Consider the following 22,312-nt stretch of genomic DNA (forward strand, 5'->3'; position numbering starts at 1 on the left):
TTAAAAGATTAGAAATGATAAAACACAGCAACCCATGCAGAAAGATTAGAAAAACCCACCAAGTTAAAACATGTTCCACCCGGTGACATCACCTGCAGCTTACAGCCTGCAGTCCATACAGAGTAAAACAACTAACAGAGTCACTGTGGTTCTTCAGAACAATGTATCCAGTTACATGTGGTATCAAACCAAACTAGCATTTCATAAAATGAACGTCACCAATAGTCAAGCAGGGTGGTGAAGTTACTGCTGGACCTGGACCACAACTCTGTCCCGAATGACAATGGTTATGAGCTTTAGAGCATGAAGGTCATGCAATAGGACGCTGATCTGAAACATATCGGGATGTTCACCCCTGAATTGTTAAACTTAAATAAATGAACATTATGGAATGGCCTATTCAACGTTTAGCCTTAAATCCAACCTCAAAACAAGCTGCTGACAGCATCCTGCATGAAATGCTACCAGGAGAGAGGAAGGCAGACAAAAGGCCGTCCCAGAGGGGTTATGCTTTTGAATGGAGCGTGGAGGATACGTAATGAAGGCAGCTGTTGTTGTCATTTGGCATTTTATAAATCAAAGTGAAGTGAAAGTCCTCCAGTCTGTCAAACAGTTCCTCCACACCCATGTAAAGGACTCATTACCGTTATCACAAACACTGCAGTTCTTGCTGCTCAGGGTGATTGGGTTCAGGTGGTAATTACTTTTTTGATAGGTTTGGATCTCTTTTTTTTTTTATAAACAAATAATTTAAAACAGTTTATTTTTGCTGTAAAAGAGAAAGAAACGAGGAAAGGACAAACGCTTTTTCACAGAACTGTAAATCTGCTTACAAAACACTTGTTTTGCAGCTCATAATAACAACACAATGGATTTCACTGGAGTCGCAAATTAGATCAATTTGTGAGAAATGCAAATGAAAAGAGATGACAGAAGATAAATACTGGTAATATATAAGCAATGATCGGCATCCTCAGAGGACAGGGACAGTTTTCATGAACATCCTGACAAACCTGGACATGAGAGTAAAGCAGCTGTTCGTGTGTTCACAGAACGAGAGCTGGGTTATTGATCCGGAGGCACCAGGAAACACTGTTCTCCCATTTCCACTGTAATGAAACATAATCACTTTGAGAGTGGCAACTTTGCCATGCACAAGCCTCCAGAAGATCTGGGCCTGTGTGTGTTGTAATATGTAATCTGAATACATAAACATAGACTGAAAACTAACTTCTCTCTGTGTTTGGTACTGAAAAGGTCAATTAATGCTTAAGTAAACAGTAGCCACTGAAACACAAAACAAGGATTGGGGGGAGTTTTAGTGTGACTGCGCTGCAAATTATCTGGTGCTTTCCATGATTTAAAATCGTATTTTTAGACAGGCCAGATAATCTGCCTTCTTTTAAAAATGATATACTTGTTTCTAAGCCTTGATTTTAGATTATAAACTTAAATCAAGAATAACCATATAATTGTGTCTATATTAGTACAGAAAACCTGAAATGGAAAGAATAGCCTACATTATCTCACCAGATCTCTCTCAAAATATAACTTGTTTCAAGATGCAGTGACAAACTCCATTTGCTTCATTTAATAAAAATTCACACAAATCTGTTGCTGACTTCAAATTTTTACATAAAAGAAAAACATTTTACCAAAATCGATGATACAATCTCATTTCAGAGACAGCTGTTTGCCCAAGCATGCCAGCATTATGTGGCACAACACTAACATTGGTTTAGGGAACATTTGATGAGGGTTAACCGACATCAGAACACTACACTATGAAAATACGTTGGTGCAGGGAAATGATATCAGAAAGACGTGTTATTGGCACAAACACAATTTCCCTGAAACTAATAGAACAGTATGAAGTATAATCAATGAGCTCATGTGCTAATTCTGTAGCATGAACTGATACAGGTGATCTTCAATCTTAATTTTCAGTCGCAATACAGTTTGTAAAGAAATAATGGGAGCAAGAACTTATTTGTTCTTGCTCAGCATCTGTCCACAAGACTGTTTCAATTTGTTGTCGTTGTAGTCACAGTGTCTGTATTTGCTATAAGCAAAACCAACCCCTTCTTTAAAGCCAGCAATCTCATGCTGGAATAGCATGTTTCCGCAACTGGCTATAAAAAACACCAAACTACTCAATTTCACCCTTTGACATTTCAATCCTTACACCACTGTAAAGCTGTGATAGATCTTGAAGAATTCTTTTCGGTACAACATCAACACCCCACTGAGCAAGAAAGTCATATTGCAGCTAACTTTGACCTAAATTTTGAATCAATATTTTCTAAAGTACAATAAAACATAACCAATGTGTTTGCAGAAGCATGGGACCCTAACGGGTTACATATTATAATTGTGTACAGTATTAATTGCATTTGGCCTGTAAATATGGGGTGAGACGTAAAGAGGGATCCGTTTGTTAAATCATAGAAGAATCCTTCTCTGCTTCTTTGTGGTGCAGTGTTCAACAGATTCTCTCATCAGTCAATAACTGCTCTACACTTTCAATTAATGGTACGTAGTAAAAACCTTTGTTGCTTATGGACATGACCCTTCAAAGACCTTGCTTTACCCAACAAATCTTCTGGGATACTACTACTTCCTCTGCGTTGACTGGGCTGAACAGTTCCCCTATGGCTCTACTCTGTCCATAGCAATGCTGGAGAAAGGATCCATGAACTTATCAAATGTAGCCAATGCCTCATCTCGAAGCTGAGTGGTTCTCTCGGCATGATCTTCAAACACTGTCCTCATTCTTTCCTTGAGCGTATCCAGAAGAACTGCCTGATTGTTGCACTCCTGAGATGATATGTTTGACCGTTCTCTGTGAAAATATTTGACAAACAAAGTAACTTATTCTGCATTTATATAAAAAGTTTGAATGTCATTATAAACAAGTAAGATATTGATTGCATTGTGTACTGTATTGATCCATTAAGACTATGACATACCTGTGATTCGTGGCACTGTTTTTGAACACTGATAGCGAAAGCCGCAACAGGTCTGGTAAAGGATGTTGTAGTAGCAGCTTCTTCCTTTAGAGCAGAATAACAAAGTTACACTTGGCCAATTCTAAAATTCAACAGGTATAATCAGTTACACCTGATGATTAGACCATAAAAACAAAGAAACAAAAACAAAGTGAGTGAAGTGATCACTGTTAAAGCTGTGAAATGGAAGAAATGGAAAAGTAGTTAAAGACAATAAAAAAGGGTTTGTGTTCATGAGAACGAGATTTTATCTTTTAATTAATGAATTTTTGTTCGCACTTAGATATTAGTTTGTTTACAAGTTTGTTGTATTTATGTATGTATTTTAAAATAATGTAATTTAGATTTTCAGGTAGAATTGATGTTTATATAAGTATATGTCATATTTTTATTGTATGCATTTATTATTTTATTTAATTTTCCAAAGAATCATGCCTATACGTTTTGGGCCAATAGATTTTGTATTTTTTGTTTACTTTTTTTACAGGGCTTCCAAATACTGTCTTATCTGTAACTGTACTGAGCATTTGTAACTCCTACCAGATACCCAAATTGCTGCCACATGAACGATTTAAACGAGCAAAGTGTCTTTGATGCAAACTACACCAGGAGACATGACAGCCTGCTCCCAGCCTTTACACTCATCCTGGTGATTTACAATCCAACCATAGTGAAAAATGCTTGATTAAACATGGAGAACAGGAGTAAAAGTAATATAGGACCATGGTTGTGTCATAAGAAGTCACACTACATTTTATTTAGTTTAACACTTACCGTGACCGGGCTGTCAACCTGAGGCTCCTGCGCTTCAGGCAAAGACCCACGAGTTGATATTTCCACAGTGCAGGTTGTTGTTGTTGTTGTACCACGGTTGGCAAACACAGAACCAGACAATTTTCCCATCCTACAGAGTGGGACGTTGGGGGGATTCTCCATCCTCTTGGTGGGTTTCCATTCGTCAAATACAGAGGGTGCGTCCGTTTAATGTGGCGAAAGAAGGAGTTAAAAACTCCTGTTCACAGCCATCTTTTCCACAATAAACCACCAAATCCTGCCTTCGACCACGAGCTGCATTCATGTGGCTCAGGAGCACAGTCAGAGTTAAAGAAACAAAGATAAAACAGATCATACATCTCCAGAGTGCCATGGTGAACTGTTTATGCGCTGTAGCCATGCAGCTTTACTTTACCGCTCTCCACCGAAGGCCACAGATGAGAGTGTGGGACCGTGGGAAATGTAGGCAAGGCATGTATATATTTTTCCTTAATTATCCAATTTTTCAGTTTTAAATTATATCAGTTATATTTATTTTTAGGCAATAAACATTTCAGACTTCATTTTTGAATTTTGTGTACTTTGAAAAAATATATAAATAATTTTCTGCACATTCTCAGTTCCTGTCATGACCTTACGTTTTCGGGACCAAATTGTTTTCCCTGCTTTGTTAACCAACTGGACCGTTACCAAGATAAAAATTATTTATTAAAAAAAAATACAATAGTTTAAGGTTGGTAACATTAAGTTCAATAATTACATTTATGAACGACACTATAGTATAACTGTGCTGTTAAGATAAAGTCGTGTTTGTTGTGAGGGCCGCTAGTTAGCAAGCTAGCTAACATGATCATTAGCTGTGGGATGTTGCTACTGTGAGCGGAGGCTTTGGAACCGAGCTAGAGAACCGCTGTCACGGCTTGGATGCGTTTGACGATGCCATACTGTCTGTGTTGCAACTAAGAATATTATAATTAATGTTATCATTAATATTATTAATATTATAATTAATGCTAGAATATATTACTGTCTAGCATTAATTTGCCTAATTGTGTATTTTTTTTTATATCCCGCAACTGTTATTGCTTAAGACTGCTGAACAAGATGCCAACACTTGCCATCGAAGTGGGAGTAACCCCTTAGGCTTTGATGTGTCTGAATGTCAGCCTCAAACTTCCACTCCCATTTCCTACACTGCTGACAAAAAAATGCCAGACCCACCGGAGTATGTGGTGTATACAGATTCAGAACTGGACATGGTGCGCAGTCAGTACTTTGCATTGCTCCACAGTGGAAAGGAAAAGGACTGTAAGATGTCGAGGGAGCTCTGTTGCAGACTTATAAGGAGCACAGTTACCAGCATGGTTGCAATCCTCCATGCTAGTCCCATGAGGAAAGAAGTAAGATGCCCTCCAAACTTGAAATGAGAGCAATGTCACAGAAGATTGTCGACTATTACCCCATGTTACGTGATGCCAACACACACATGCCATACGTAAGTCATTCTTTACCCACTACAATATCTAAAATTGAGCGAGATAATAAAAGGATGTACAAATATATATTATTTTACCACAGCTGACCATCTACACCAAACTGTACAAACGACTCCAAAATATGAAGTCTCCAAGGAGGAAGCAGGGTCCCATGCTGCAGCGAGGCAGGCCCAGGAAGACTCTTTTCAGCTCAGACGACACAGGCAATGGGACTGAAGGTGACCTAAGCAAGTGGTTCAAGTGACTATACCATACTTGACCTCAGCAAGGACAACTCAAATGCAGGTGTGTACTCTGGTCTGCTGTAGTAATGACTTTTGGACATATAAAACTTCAAACTTTTGCCCTCAGTTTTCTATTCAGAGTGTCTTGCAAGATTTAGACCGTTTTGAATATTTGCCGTAACTTTCTAGCCATTTCCTGTTATTAAATTCTGTTCATCCTCTACTTTTTTTCTCAGAGAAAGCATCAAAAGTCCAGCTACACTCTACTGTACCAACACAGTCAAACAATAAAACCCTGGCTTCACCACTGTTATCTAAGTCAGCCTCATGCTCTGCACCCAGGGCTACTCCAGATGACGATGTTGGTCCACCGTTGCCCTTAGCTACCTCTCTCTCTGCTGACTGTCTCCTCTTACAAACCGTTCCACCATATGGCTACAACAATGAAGCCCTTTCTAAATGTGTATTCCACAAATCACAATGGTGTGGCATTAACTCGTTGGTGTGTCAACATGTGATATATCCCTCATACCATCTTGCCCGTTAGCCATAGCACACACACAGTGTTGCACACAATCACCAGACAATAGTATATATTTTAATACCTTGTGTTGTAGTGGGTGTTATTCAGTGCTGATTATTTACACATGTAAATCCTCATGCTGCTCACATCTATCATGCTTTATCACAGTGTTTCTGTCATAGATCAAATTACCTAAAAGATTTTTATCCATCAGCTCATAATCTCTGTTCACACTGGTGTGAACGGTATACACAGTAAACAAACTGTACCTTGTTTTCACAATGATTTTATTCATCACCAAAGTAAACTGAAAGTAAACTAAAGAGACCCGAGGCGGCGCAGGTCAGAGTGTCAGGTGAACTTTGTACAAAGTGCCTGAAATGCATTGACAGAAACGCTTCAGGGATTTTGAGTCATTCTGCGCTCCAGATTGGTTAATTGAGTTAAAAATGTAAATCGACCAACCAGGAGCGATTCTAGGATCGGAGCTTTCGGGGTGCTGAGCACCCAGAGAGCTGCTCATCCAGACAAGATAAACTTTACTTGTCATGATGAGACTTCTTCCCCGTCTCTGTCAGTCCCTGCATCCTTAAATGTCTCCAGTTCTCTCTGACTGTCTCCTTGGTGCATTTAAACCCCTGTTCCTCCCTGTCCTCGTCATCTGTTGTCTTCTTCTCTGTTATCAGTCATCATAATTTTACCATCTCTGTGCAAGTCTGTGAATTTCTTTATTAAATCATAAGATTCTTAAATTCATCAAGTCTCTCTGTGCCTGGGTCCTCGTCACAAAACATGACATCACTGTTTTGTACATTTTAACACAATTTAATCCCACATTTGTGCAAGAAAAGCACAAATGTGGGAAATAGGCCAGGGGTCGGCAACCTTTCTGATGATGAGTGCATCTAAAATTTCCTCAGAAGTCAGTGTGCCATATGATTGCATTAGCAATAGATTTAATAACGCTCTGTATTAACAGTTACTCACTATATAGAACAACTTTAGAGAGTTATATTTGTTCAGATGTTGGCAGCTATCAGCGAATAGTTATCAGCTATTTGGAAACAAAAAAACACTTTTTATCCATAACATCAAATGAACTGAACAACAGATAGTGCAAATGCTATTTATGGTCTCCTCACAACAATGATAAGAAAAATAAACTGGGCCAATATGGCATGTTTGTTAATACAGAGACACACATGTTAATCTGATCTCTGGTCTCCCATTCAGAGACACAGGTCTCCGAGTGTCCAGCATTCAGAGGCTACCTGAGGACACTCTTCGTGTGAGAGAAAATTCAAAAGGGTTGTTAGCTAAGATGCCGTCATTAAGAAGTGGGACAACTAATGTGTCTATGCGAGCTAATTTGCAATGTGCACCGCTGGCCCAGCCATTCACTAAATGTTGCTGATTTTACTACAGAGTAGCAAACATTGTCGAAAAGCACGTTTTCAACACTGCAGGTTACCTGGGCGTAATATTTTTAGCTAAAAAGGAACATGGTCTGACTCCTACCTAACTATATAAAGAGTTACTGCAGGTTAAACGCAGCTAACATACCTGACCACATTTCAAAGCTTTTTAGCATTTCCTTTTATTTCCGGTTGTCGTGTCTTAACACACACACACACACACCAGTGCAGGACGCCAACAACAACAATTCAGGCTCTCTGGTGTGTTGGCCTCCCCTGCCACACTCCCCAAACCACACAGACAAATGGGGGAGTGGGGTTGCACCCACCACAAACATGCTCACATGCAGTAGTCCAGAATCCTGACTGCATGTCATTGGAAGCAGATAAGATAAGAATCTGCTGAATGCTGATTGACTGACAAATGTGCCAGAATAGACCAGGGAGTGACAGTGACATTATAAAAAGAAAAAAGAAAAAAAAACACATATCAGTTAAAAGTTTGAAGTTTGAGTTTATTTTTTACTATTTTCTTCATTGTAGACACATGATATATGGAATTATGTAGCACAGAAAAAACTGATAAATAATATTATATTATTTATGTCTGTATTATAGACAGTGTTGGGGAGTAACGGAATACATGTACCGGCATTACGTATTTAAAATACAAAATCCGAGTAACTGTATTCTGTTACAGTTACCGTTTAAAAAGGTGGTATTCAGAATACAGTTACTTTCTTTGTTGGATTACACGGCGGTCTTTTCCTGTTTCACATGTTAGGCTATGCCCTCTCTATTTTTGGTAATTCCACGCTGGTGCAAACCCAAACAAAACACGCATTAAGAGGCTCTAATGACTGTATCTCAATCTTGCGGCCCATGTCACCTCTACTTGCGGCCCTGATAATGACGTGTAGAAATATTTTTAAAAATTATTATTCAAAAAATTATTTAATATGAACTCAATAGGCAGAGTGTTGCACGCATAGCCCTAAAGAATGTAGCCTCATAGCCAGTGTAGCCCAGTTGTTGTTTTTTTGTTGTTGTTTCTTTTTTTTGCCTGTCTCGTTTGGATCTTTAGCATCAGAATTGTTGTCTGAAGGCCAAGAAAGATGCCAAGTGGATTTACCTTACCAAGTGGATCATCATGGCCTTGCCATATTGGTCCATTTGATTGGCCTTTATTATAATTATGTATTTATTTTATTTTCGTTTTTTAAAGACGGGACAGACATGACTGGGGGATAGGACAGGGAGGAAGAATGAAAGAAAGAGAGGGAGAGAAAGAAAACTAGAGGGGAGAAGAGACGGTGAGAAAGGGGGGAAGAAAAAAAAAGAAAAACAAACAAAACACCTGGATCACCTGTATGGAGATAAAAAACCAGAAGAGAAAAAAAACAACAAAGAGCAACATAATAAAAACAACACCATCACAATAAACTAGCTAATAATAGATAACAGTAGATACTCAAAAGAAAACAAGCAGAAGAAAACGAGAGCAACATCACGATGATATATGTGAATAATAACAGTAAATACTAAATATTAAACATTATTGTGCCGCACGTAAGATCGACAGTGCACAGTGTGCTTTGAGGTAGGAGCCAAAAAGGGTGTAGTTTGTGTGTTTGAGCACCCGTGTGTACACCTGTGAGCATGGACTGTTTTTAAAAGGTTCCTTCATGTAATGATCTGCCAGAGGGTGTGGGGGGGCCACAGCCCCGGACACAAAGAACCACTAACGCACCGATGTCTGAGGGCGTCTGCCACTGGCAGGGGAAGTGGTGGGGGGAGATAGGCCTCCATACCTTGGAGGGCCTGAGATGTCCCAGAGAGGTGGCGTCTGATACCCGACCTGACATATGGACACAGACATACAGGCACACACAGACACAAACATCCATTCCCACCCTCGTGCTCTCATATGCAATTACTCAACACTCACCCAACGTGGAGACAGACATAGAGAGACACTGTACACACAATCACACTCCCCAAGCGTACTCTATACGCCTGTCATCTGGGACGAAGCTACGAAGCTGGTCTGCATCACTCATGGACCCGATAAGGTCTTGTTTTTTGTTTTCTGTTTTTTTCAAGTTTATAAAAATGTTTTCTCTGTTCAGGGGTTTTGGCTGGTGGCAATTTCTGGGGTTAGTCAGTTGGGAAGGGAGAATGATCACTCCAAAATGCAGGAGCACTGGTTCCAAATTACTGCAAATTTTCTCACAAAATGACAGGAAAATTTATTAGAATAATGACGTGCAATATAAATGGATTTGGTAGTCCTGTTAAAAGACGTAAAATATGGTCTCATTTAAAAACAACACAAGCGGACGTAGTATTTCTACTGGAGACACATTTAAAGCAAGGTAAAGTCAAAATTAAAAACTGGGTGGGCAGGTCACATTGTCTACAGCTCCTGCTCAAGTGCAAGTCCTTCTCAATGGGGTTATCATCCTCATCAGAAGAAATATTAACTTTATACTGGTAAAGGAATTTAAAGATGCAGAGGGAAGAATAATATGTGTTCAGGCACGGATTGAAGGTGTGATGATGATTGTTTGCAATATCTATGCTCCAAATAAGGGAGACCCACTTTTTTATCGTGGGGAAGATGGAAGGACAAATAATTTTAGCTGGAGATTTTAATGGTCATGGATGGTGCCCTCGACAGGAGTCGTTTCGGGAGCTCTGTTGGTAATAAAACCAGAGAGGCGACAGTATAAAAGTCAGAGGCGACATGGGGCTGACGGACGTATGGCGGTTAAGTAATCCAACTAAAAGGGAATACACCTTCTAGTCTCATTCTCACAAATCCTTTTCTAGATTGGATTTTTTTCTGGCCTCAAATACTCTGCTTAATTGTCTAACAAGTTGTGATATTAAGAGCATTGGGTTAACTGATCATGCAGCAGTGGAATTGTGTATTAAATTAGGTACCGAGAACAGAGTAGGATCTAGATGGAGAATGAATGTCTCCCTATTATTAGATAAGCCTTTTCAGACCTTATTAGAGGAAGACCTCAAATATTTCTTCAAAATTAATATTGGAAGCACCAAACATAGGAACAGTGTGGGAAGCTTCTAAGGCATACATTCGGGGGGAAGCTAATAGCATATGCTTCTTGATGAAATCAGGGAAATCACCGGGTAATGATGGCCTAACAGCTGAGTATTATAAAACATTTATTGACATTCTTGCTCTGGTCCTACAAAAAGTGTATAAAGAAGCTTATGAAAATGGGCAGATCCCAGCTACAGTTAATTGTTGGAGGTTTTTGTGTTTGTTTTTTTGTTTTTTTGTTTTTCTCCCTCTTATACAGGTTTAATTATATGTTGCAAAATCAATAAAAAACTTAAATGTCAAAAAAAGAGAGAAAGAATAAAGATCGTCAAACAAAATGTTGATTTTCAAGCTTATTAGAATGATACAAAGTCTTCTTTTGTCTTCTGTACCATATTATGCTTTCACATTTCAAAAATCACTGCACCTAGTTTGAGGAGAGGCTTTAGACTTCTGCACAGTACTGTATACGATTAGTAATTAGTAATTCATAAACCATAATGTCACCAGTTTGAGTAAAAGCATACTTGTGCTCTTAGACACTTTGTGTAGCTGCGCAGTTACTTTAAAACAACACCAATTCTGAGGATGCTTGCAACATCTACCAATCTACCAATTCACACCCATTGGTTACTTAGGCTTTAATTTTGATTTCAAAAAGTATGTACTGCATGCTTTGGAGCTCAGAGCCTGTAACTAGCTGCACTGTGTTTGTCCCTTATGCATAATGCATGGCTAATATCCAAACTGCAGGTTTCAGTTTGTTCGGGCACTAATGCTCGTTTTTGCTACCTCTTCTGCTGAAGGTGTTAAGTTGTCACCCACTCACATATTTCAAATATCAGTCAACCAATGAATATAATCGCTTAATCCCCTGTTAGAAATTAGAAGAGCTACAGCCATCTGTTTTGGTTACAGACTGAAGGGCAGTGAAGGACATGCATCCTCAAGGAAAGTCAGTGTTGAATTGCACAGCGACCTGTACACATACACATTAGGAGGTTGAGCATTTGTAGCCAGTGACACACTGAGTAAATCTACCAGACCACCCAATTATGCAGCCCCTGTAGGGTTGGTATCGGTCATAGGATAGGTCATTGACAAACAGATGGGTCAAAACTTTATTTAAATGTGTAATGTATGCATGTGTTGGTGTTTTTCTCTATCTGTTGTGTAGAGTCATGCAAACAGCATTCAAGCATGGCAGTGCTTTGTTGTTTTCAAAGTCAAATTGAGTGTCCCCCGTTCTGTAGTTCATAAATCCTCACTTATCCATGCAGTTAATGTGTCCACGTGGATGCTGTTTTACAAATGACAAATTTGATTTCCATTCCTCACCACAAGTTATATCCCTTGTTTAATTGTCTGAATTAAAACCAGCTTCACCTCTAACAGACCAATCAGGCAAAGAAATTACTTCCATTAGCCCATTTTCACCTGCTTAGACAGTCAGGATTCATTAAGGTTGTCAGTTTTTTAATCCAGATGTAATTAAGCACTGAGGACCTCCAAGGTCCTACTGTACAAAGATAATATTGCCTGTCCAGTTATCAACCAGTGAGCATGACCCTATATTTTGGCTCAATTCAAGGAACAGTCCAACTGGGTCACCTAAATTGAACTTTCTCTTTCCGTAAGCAAAGTTAAATTAGATCAATCTCGTTTTAAATAAAAAATAATTTTAAAAAAACAATTCCCCGCTCGCCCCTGCGGGCGGTTTATCCTTCAAGCTCAGGTCCTCTACCAGAGGACTGGGAGCTTGAGGCCCCTGCAAAGTATCTTAGCTGTTCCTAGGACTGCGCTCTTCTGGACAGAGATCTTTGATGTTGTTCCCGGGATCTGCTGGAGCCACTCGCCTAGTTTGGGAGTCACCGCGCCAAGTGCTCCGATTACCACCGTTACCTTCACCCTCCACATCTTCTCGAACACTTCTCTGAGGCCTTGGTATTTCTCCAGCTCCTCGTGTTCCTTCCTTCTGATGTTGTTGTCATTCAGTATCACTACATCGATCACTACGGCCGTCTTCTTCTGTTTGTCTACCACCACTATGTTCGGTTGGTTAGCCACCACCATTTTGTCCGTCTGTATCTGGAAGTCCCACAGGATCTTAGCTCGGTCATTCTCCACCACCCTTGGGGGCGTCTCCCATTTTGACCTCGGAACTTCCAGGTTATACTCGGCACAGATGTTCCTGTACACTATGCCGGCCACTTGGTTATGGCGTTCCATGTATGCCCTGCCTGCTAGCATCTTGCACCCTGCTGTTATGTGCTGGATTGTCTCTGGGGCATCTTTACACAGCCTGCACCTGGGGTCTTGCCTGGTGTGATAGACCCCAGCCTCTATGGATCTTGTACTCAGAGCTTGTTCCTGTGCTGCCATTGATTAGTGCCTCTGTGCTGTCTTTCAGTCCAGCTTTGTCCAGCCACTGGTAGGATTTCTGGATATCAGCCACCTCCTCTATCTGCCGTTGGTACATACCGTGCAGGGGCCTGTCCTACCTTGATGGTTCCCTACCTTCCTCCTCTTTCTTGGGTTTCTGCTGCCTGAGGTATTCACTGAGCACGCTGTCAGTTGGGGCCATCTTCCCAATGTATTCTTGGATGTTCGTTGTCTCATCCTGGACTGTGGTGCTGACACTCACCAGTCCCCGGCCCCCTTCCTTCTGCTTAGCGTACAGCCTCAGGGTGCTGGACTTGTGGTGAAACCCTCCATGCATGGTAAGGAGCTTTCTTGTGTGGATGTCAGTGGCTTCTATCTCCTCCTTTGGCCGGCTTATTACCCCAGCAGGGTACCTGATCATGGGAAGGGCGTAGGTGTTGATGGCCTGGATCTTGTTCTTACCGTTCAGCTGACTCCTCAGGACGTGCCTGACCCTCTGCAGGTACTTGGTGGTTGCAGCTTTCCTAGCGGCCTCTTCATGGTTGCCATCTTCCTGTGGGATCCCCAGGTACTTGTAACTGTGCTCTATGTCTGCAATGTTGCCTTCTGGTAGTTCGATCCCCTCAGTTCTGACTACCTTCCCTCTATTGGTTTTCATCATTCATCATTCATCATTGACTGTCTGAGAAGGCTCTCATTCCAGGTCATCGTAGTCTAAGGAGCTTGGAAAGAAAAGCATCTGGACTTATTTAGGTTTCTTGAAGACATTTCACCTCTAATCTGAGAAGCTCCTTCAGTTCTAAGAGCGAGGACCCCATAACTCTCTTGGGGACACTCACATAGGGCTTAAAATCTGGGACTCTCCACCAATTGCTCTCAGAACAAGAAATAGTTTGGATAACTGGAAATGGAATTAATCCACCAGGTTCTTAGCTCCTCAGATCCCAAGGGTGTACCATTTGGACCTGTGCTAATGCTGAGATGTAGAACTTATCACAATGCAAAGAAATGTGTCACTAACTCATGACTGACACATGGAGCCCTGGCAACCCTGTCATATACTCCTGATTAAACCACCAAGAAATTCTGGATTGTAATCAATTACTACAATTACTGGGAGTAACAGAGAATTTATTGTTAGGCCATTGTAGGGGTGCGTGGGCTGCGGTGCAGCAGCAGGGAAGACGGACACTCCTGCGTGGCACCGCAATCATGCCTCGGCAGCTTAAAATCTGTGTAGGGTCCCATGTTTGCAGTTTTTGGTGTGTATGTTCAGCTGGCGACTGGAAAGTCGCAGTCACGTGTAACAGCAACCGCTAATAAAGTGTGTTAGATGCAGAAAAGCATGAACATGTCGACTGGTCTGTCCATTAGGGTGCCTGGGTTGTTGACCCAGAGTTTTCAGTTTTACATTATTATTGAACTTTGATTTTGACATTAGTTATAATCTTTTGAGTCCTTGGTCTTCTGGTTTCTGTCTCGGTGTTCCATGGTTGCTCTGTCTCCCCTGTCAGCTGTATCCCCTTGTCAAGCCCGCCTGTATGTGTTATGTTTCCTGTTTTACTTTGAAAGTCTGTGTCTCATGTTAATATATCCGGTTTTGCTTCCCTTTTCTTGTTAGTCCTGATTTGTCCCAGGTGTTTTTCCCTTCTGTTTCCCATTCCCTGATTGCTCCCTCTCTGTATTTAAGCCCTGTGTTTTCTTTGGTCTGTGTTGTGAGCTCCATCTGCCGAGCCTGTTTAGGTTATTTGTAGTTTCAGTTTAGTTAGTTTTCATGTTCAGAATAAAGCTGTTTTTGAGTGCATCTTTGCCTACCATTAGTCTACACTTTGGGTCCACCATTCCTGCCTGACACTGCCGTAGTTTCATTACAACCATAGACAGTATAAAAGTCAGACTGAGTCACAACCAAAACACCTTAACATAGTTGGATGACGGGACGGCTGACTGCTCTCAATTGCTGACTACAGCTGGAAGAGTGGCCCCCAAACATTCCTCCATGTAAGACAAACCCTACATTTGTATGTCCGGTGGAAACTAAATGTTTGAACCTTGTATCCTCAGCCACTGCTCCGCTGCAGCAATAATAGAAGTCGTACATACAGAGGTGTGAAAAAGCATTTGCTACCTTCCTGATTATTTTGCTTGTTTGTTTTGTTTTGCACACTTGTCATCAGAATATTTTATTAATCAGAGAGGAAATGATATAGAGAATATCTGCCTCTCTGACATGACCTTCAGACAGTCCAGTTCCATTGCCATAATGTTACTGGCCTTGTGGATCAATCGTGGATCTTGTGGATCTTGTTGGTATCAACCTGCTGCTCCAGCATGCAGCAGCATAGAGTATGACACTTCCCACAACAGAGTCGCAGACCATCCTGAGCATCGTCCAACAGATGTTGAAAGACCTCAGCCTCCTTAGAAGATACGGATGATTCTTCCTGTACAGTGCAGTGGTGTTTTAACCCAGTCCAGTCTATTGTCCATGTGTACTCTGAGGTATTTATAGTCCTCCACTGTCTCCACATCAACTCCCTGGATTGGAACAGGGGTCACTGGATTCATTTGTCAGCATTTCCTTGTTTTTTTTTTTGTTATGTATAACTGTAGATGATTCTGCTCACACCACATGATAAAGGAGACCAGCCTGGTGATCCATCTTAACACCTTCACTGATGCATCCACCCACAGGAGAGTCATCCGAAAACTGTGATGGCAGGTCTCTGTGCAGTGGCTGAAGTCTGTGTTGTAGAGGGTGAAGAGGAAGGGGGAGAAGATAGCCCCTTGTGGTGGGCCTGTGTTGCTGACCCCCTTGTCAGACACATAGTGTTGAAGATGCACATATTCTGGTCCTCCTGTCAGGTAATCTACAACCCAGGACACGAGAGACGCATCCTACTCTCTTGCTGTCAGCTCCTCACCTGGTAGGGTCGACCGGATCATATTTATTGCACTGGAAAAGTAAAAAAAAATCATGACCCTCACAGTGCTCTGGATGTGGTCTGACTATAGGTCAAAGCTGGTAGGGGACTAGTCTCTCCAGGATCTTCACATGTGAGGAGTCAGAGCCACAGGTCTGTAATCCACCGGGGGCCACTGGGATGGCTTTTGTCATTTGTCTCCAAACCTGTTTGTGAGTAAGAGTGAAATAGTAATAATAAAGTAAACAGCATTTTTAAATGATGATTTCATTTAAAAAGGGGGAAAGGCTAACCTACCTGCCCCCCCAGGCTAGTAGTTTGAAGAATGCCAGATGCGCAGTGAGATTTAAAGTACGCAGAATGAAGATTGGCATGAAAAAGCCTGGCAGAAAGCTGACTGAACCTGACCGTGATGTTACAATCAGCTTGACAGCGTGAGAAAGTGGAAGTGATGTGATTCTTGGAATAGCTGCCAACACTTGGGAAGCAGACAGATGGGTGACTACAGATCTTCCTTATTGAACTAAGGAAGATCTTAGGGGGTTGGTTGGTTCAGGGGGTTGGGAAGCTCATCTTGTAACCGGAAGGTTGCCGGTTCGGTCCCCTGCTCTGTCTGTCTTGGTTGTCATGTCCTTGGGCAAGACACTTCACCTACCACCTGCTGGTGATGGCCAGAGGGGCTGATGGCGCGATAAGGCAGCCTCGCCATATCGAGGCTGCCATTTGAGTTGAGGGTCTCGAAAGCGCTATATAAATGCAATCCATTATTATTATTATTATAAAGCATAAGCTTCATTTCTGCTGTCTAGGATGGCACAACCAACCATTAGATTTAGGAGACACTTACCTTTTCTCACAGGAGCAGGTGGGTTTCGATAGCTTTTTTCACTTAATAACCTAATTGATCATTTAAGAACTGTAATTTTTATTTTCTGGGGTTGGTTTTTGCCAAATACTAAAAATGTATGACTTGAAACATGTAAGTGTGATAAATATGCACCCAAAATAAGAAATGCAAATACTTTCTCAGAGTATGTTTGGCTCAGACTGAACCCAGGTCTTAACACCTGCAGTCTTACACATCTCATGGTTGTCAGCTGGTGGTAATCTGGTTAGCACTCCTGCTGTTGTTGCTTTTGCAGCTTCAAAGCTCTTACTGGATTTGTCACATGAGTTTCTGCTGGGAGATTTTTTAGACTGCTGCCTGTGCCCTCAGAACACACACACACACTATAAAACACACACACACACACACACAAACACTATAAAACACACACACACACACACACACACACACACACACACACACACACACTATAAAACACACACACACACACACACACACAAACACTATAAAACACACTATAAAATGATAATATTAAGAGATAAAAAACAGTATTTGACACATACATACTTTCAAATGTTGCCTCGTAGCTACTGTAGCGTGAGGAGCAGTTAATGTTTAAGAAGAATTAACTTTGTGATTGTTCTTTTGCTAGTAGTTCATTTTAAACAGTTCACAAACTGACACACTTTTTGTAATTTCAATATGACACCTAGATGGTAATGGGACCAAGATAGATAAAAAAAGAAAAAGAGTTACATAACTGATTTTCCCAAGTTAGCTGCAGCTACTTCTGCAGGCTTAGATTCCCTGCAAATATTAAGCAAACATGTGTTTCAAAGTGCTATCTAGTTGTTGCTGCACGATGAACCGTCACAGATCGTCTGGGACCGGTCATGCCACTGTGCAGGTCAAAACTAAACATCCAAAACAGCAGCTGTAATGAGAGCACTTTAATAGATCATCTCCATCTTTAACCTGAGTTTCTGATTTAGTTTCTTTACCTTTACAAGTCTCCAGTAACACAATAGAAAATAAACAGGTGGCTATCTGTTAGACACAGAAATGTGAAATCTTTTGTCTACTTCCTTTCCTGCCTGCGGCTGCAGGGCTGCTTAAATTGCCATGAAGTGATTGGTTGTGTTATCAGCTGAAGTGGGCCGACGGTGGACCCGAGGCGCTGCAGACCTCTTTGTTTTATTACCATCATTTGATTAGCGGTGTCTGAGCACTGAGTATCTTTGGCATTGTGCTCACAGCTGAAAGCATCAGTCTGTGTGAGTTGGATGATAGTGGTAGGAATCTGACTTGGGAATATCTCAGGCACATAAACATCATGCTGGTACTGCAGGGGAAGCTGCTATGCTCAGTCTTTAAAGCAAAAAAGGGGGAGAAATGTGGTTTTCACTGTATCTGGGCTATTCGAGTGCAATGTAGCTGTTCTGACATTTAGGTGGATAGATCCAGTTCTGAAAGGATTCACTTGAGTTTTTGGGTTTGTGATGAAACCTCCTTGAGAAATGCTCCACCGCTTTTTACAGGCAGGTCCTTCAGATCAAGAACACCAGAGGGCTCACACCACCCATCTGGCATGCAAAACTTTAAAGGATCCTTCAAAAGTTGCTGGAGATCTGGATGAAAAGAAAGATAAAGGTGTCTTCATTGATGTGACTGGTGTTAGTAGTCTTCTTGCAAAAGTAGAGTTAATTTTACTCTAAGTAGAGTCACATTCTTTTAATGTAACTCTGAGGTGTAAAATGATATTAGTTAAAATCGAGTGTTAAAAATGAGTGTTTCTATGTCAAATCTGGAGGTGTTACAATGGAAACATTAACTCTTGACCTCTTAACTCTGAACTCCTACAGGGGCTATGACACCAATAGAGTAAATTCACAGACTTTTTTATTATTATTATTAGCTTTTACTTCTGTGGCTCTTTGGAGTTGAGATAGGGTTGCCAACTCCCTGAGAAATAAATAAGGGACACCTCGTGGCCAGGGCCGGGCGACCCAGTTGTCTTCACCCTTCCCAGTGTGGTGAATTTTTTAGCTCTTTTTTTGTGTGTGAAATTATTTTTTTAACCATTTGACTTCAACACATGGGAAACAAAAATCATTTAGGCATTTATTTTTAGCTCAAAATGACAACATTAACACAATAAAACAGGTCTCTTTCTTAAACAGAAGCCTGTCATACTTAACTTTTGAGAATAAAAGTAAATCTTTCTTTAAAAGAACTCTGTCCTGCTTAACTTAAAATTATATAAATTAATAGAAAACAATAGAAAGAAAAATATTCTTGTAACAGTGCACATTTAGTGCATTTAGTGCAATTGGCTTCAGTAGAGGCATTATTTCAGCTTTTGCTCCCGTTTGTAAACCCACTTGTTCCGACCAGCTCCCGATCATCAATCGCTCGTGAGGGTGTCACCGCAGCCGCTCACACTGCTCACGCGCAAACACGTAAACGTCGGTGAAAAAGACGGAGCAGCACGGCTGTGCAGCGTGTGATCTGACACAAGCGATGGAGGCACAACTTGTAGAACTTTGGAAAGCTCATCCGAGCCTTTTCGATGTGGCATCACCAAATTATCACGACCACAACAACCGTGAAAATAGTTGGATTTACATTGCTGCTCAATCACAGCCGCCTGATCAGTGTTTTTCATTAGCAATTTAGCAAAGTTGATGGTGGTGCGTGTCTGTGTGAGTGAAAGACAGAGAGGAAGAGCGAGCGACAGAATTTCTGTTATAACCTTCATTTTATGGAGGCACAGTGTGACAGGTCGCATCAGAGCATCGGGCGGTATAGTGTGAGACCCTGCATCGTGACCTACGAACTTATAACCCATGCGAGCCAATCGTGCAGTTTGAAAATTGCACAGTGTTTGCCCAGCTTCAGGTGTACTGTCGTCTGAGACTTGCACCGCAGTGTCGGCGTTTGTTTCCCTGTTGGCCATGCTTTTTGTTGTGGTCATCTGTTGTCTTCCAGTATTTTCTCCGCAAGCGACCTTTCCTCAACCAATGAGATGAGCGGTAATCTGAATTGTCATACTCGAATTGTCATAAGTGTGCTGTCAGCTCATCACAAAGCAGGAGCGGGGCTGGGAATTATGTTTTCAAACAAAGCGTTAATTACATTAAAACTTATAGACTACTTTTGATTCTCACTGTATTACGGGACAAAGTGCGTCCCTTTTCAGCTCAATACGGGACGTGTACTTTTGTTTCTAAATACGGGACGATTCCGTTTTTTAAGGGACGGTTGGCAACCCTAAGTTGAGACAAAGCTGTGTGAAAGGCATTAGCCATGTTGCTCGCTGATAGCATAATATTCTGTTTTAGCTAGCTGAAAGGCATTAGCCATGTTGCTCGCTGATAGCATAATATTCTGTTTTAGCTAGCTGAAAGGCATTAGCCATGTTGCTCGCTGATAGCATAATATTCTGTTTTAGCTAGCTGAAAGGTATTGTTTGCGGGCAAATACCACAGCCTTGAAAAAAGCTTCATGTGAATTTTCAGTCAAACCTTTGGTCAAAAACCTAAAACAATGTCTAGAATGTGAAATGTTGGTATAATGGTGCTACTTGAAGCCTGAAAACGATCTCCCATAAAAAACGAGCAAACAGCAGTAGCAGACGTCCTGACTGGTTCTACGTTAGCGTTTAGAGCCCTCCAGAGTTTTGTGCACACGGTTTAGGTAAAAATGAAAAAGGTTGAGGTTTTACATTTAGTTCAGTATTACCTGTTGCCTGTGTCCTTGTCTTTTGGGAAAATACTTTACACAAGTAATGGCTCAAAAAGGATTCCTTTTTTTTTTACTGTGCTGCAATTGATTTGTGCCATTAATTAGTGTCAACTAATTTTTATTCAATCTCCACATAGGATATGCTTGTGAAGATGGAATATGGGGGAGAGCAGAAGTGCGTTGAAGTTCCACAAAGTGATGAATGAAGGACATGCATATTGTATTGAAGAAATAAGTGATGAGAATGCTGTTATTTGCATTTACCAGCTCACCTATGTCAGACCTTGTACACTGTTACATCTTTCAGAAAATGTTTTGAAATTGTGGTGCACAGTTCAGAATAAATGTTTTTCAAAAACCATTGCGTCTTTTTAGTAAATGTTTATTCCCAAAGAAATTTCTAGAAGTTCAGAACAGTAAAATTCCCGCTTTTTAGAATTAATTAGAAGATAACTCTTACGTAGTTAAACTAAAATACTCTTTGAGAGTTAATATATAAACTCTTAACACCAAGTGTTAAATTATCAACTCCAGACAGATTTGGTGTTTAACACTAAATCAGAGTTAACGTACCAACTCTCCAAAAAGAGTTAAATTAACACTCTCTGGTGTGGACCCATATAAACACTTTAATAGTGTTGAAATCAAATCTGACAGTGTTAATTTGGACGTGCTGGATTTGCTGTGTACACAGCAAAAATGCCAGTGTTGATTTTTCAGTGTTAGTAGATTTCAAGTTCTGAGTTAGTTCAACACTTAATCGAGTTAAAATAACACATCGGGAGTTGATTCCTGAAAAGTGTTAGCATGGATTTTAGTCGTTACTGCATTTTAACACTGTGGGTGTTAAATTAGACCACACCTTCATTTCCTGTGGAGCTTCGCATTTCAGAATCTTTGGTCGCCATTTTTTCTTGCTGCTGCGGTAAGTTTTATTCAGTAAATATTACATTTTAGATTGATGTTAGAACAAGTAACATAATAACTAGTAAAAAAAAATAGTATTTATATCGAAATACATCATCTTTAAGTGTCATATTTGAATTTTAACTGTTTTTGCTAAGCTGGGCTACTGCTAGCTAGAACTCTGCAAAGTACCAGTTACTTTCCTGATATTCATTTAGCATAATCTGGCTGTTGGCAGACTGTAATGAATATTACATGTTAATATATGTCACAGTTTTTATTAAATGCCTTTTATTTATTTTCGAATTAAACTGCCAAAGCCTTAGGGTCAGTGGTCTCAAACTCGCGGCCCAGAGGCCACTTGCGGCCCACGTCATGTGAGGTGAAGAAGTGTTACGGGCCCTCATGGGCAGCGTAGTCCGTGCTGCAGGGAGAACGTGGAACTGCCCCTCCCGTTGTGTGTTTGAGCACGAGAGAGGGAGAAAGTAGGAGCTGTTACCGAGGAGAAATGGAAGAAGAAAGCATGGAAATGTAATAATAACCACTGCCGCCAAAATGAGTGCCTGGTTGTAAGAAAGCTGTTAAGACTCGACTGTACACTGTGTTCGCTGACAGTAAAGCTACAAGCCCGACAATCCGACGTATTGGCGAGAGTGTCATAGTCCTGGGTCGGTGACCCAGCGCTTTAAGTTGATTATTATCATTTTTCTAGTTTGTTCTGATTTTGTATTGGTTGTTGGGGTTTGGTTGTAGTGTTTATTTTCCCTACCTGTGTCTGTCCTCGGTGCTCTGTTCATGTCCCCGTGTTGTTATGTAAAACAGTCTGTGTGTTTCCTGTTTTACTTTGTAGGGTTGTGTCTCGTTATGTCCATTAGTTCCAGCTGTGTCCCCGCCTGTCTGCCATTACCCGTTTACCGTGTGTGTGTGTGTGTGTGTGTGTATATATAGTGGGTGTCGGTTTGTGTTCGTTGTCGGCTCGTCTGTGTTTCATGGTGTCCG

At 40.9% G+C, this 22,312-nt stretch overlaps 2 protein-coding genes across 2 annotated transcripts in view; one reads left to right on the forward strand and one right to left on the reverse strand.

The window, feature by feature from the left end:
• The window catches only part of kcnc2 (potassium voltage-gated channel, Shaw-related subfamily, member 2), a 155,453-nt gene extending 134,623 nt beyond the window's left edge, over window positions 1-20,830 (forward strand). Inside the window, exon 4 of the mRNA XM_087831198.1 lies at window positions 20,545-20,830. Within this exon, the coding sequence (XP_087687324.1) occupies window positions 20,545-20,591 (47 nt within the window). The 3' untranslated portion in view covers window positions 20,592-20,830. The remainder of the gene's footprint in view (window positions 1-20,544) is intronic.
• On the reverse strand, window positions 12,251-13,094 carry LOC148098046 (uncharacterized). Its single transcript, XM_087830907.1, has one exon. It carries the CDS (start codon window positions 12,890-12,892, stop codon window positions 12,251-12,253), a length of 642 nt encoding a protein of 213 aa, XP_087687033.1. The 5' UTR covers window positions 12,893-13,094.
• Window positions 20,831-22,312: the final 1,482 nt, after the last annotated feature.

The sequence above is a fragment of the Neolamprologus brichardi genome, chromosome 17, assembly GCF_056152115.1.
Source record: "Neolamprologus brichardi isolate AB-2024 chromosome 17, ASM5615211v1, whole genome shotgun sequence".
Classification (NCBI taxonomy): Eukaryota; Metazoa; Chordata; class Actinopteri; order Cichliformes; family Cichlidae; genus Neolamprologus; species Neolamprologus brichardi.

Bases quoted from the DNA above. Each gene is read 5' to 3' on its own strand.
- LOC148098046 (XM_087830907.1), bottom strand. From the start codon at position 12,892: ATGGCAGCACAGGAACAAGCTCTGAGTACAAGATCCATAGAGGCTGGG.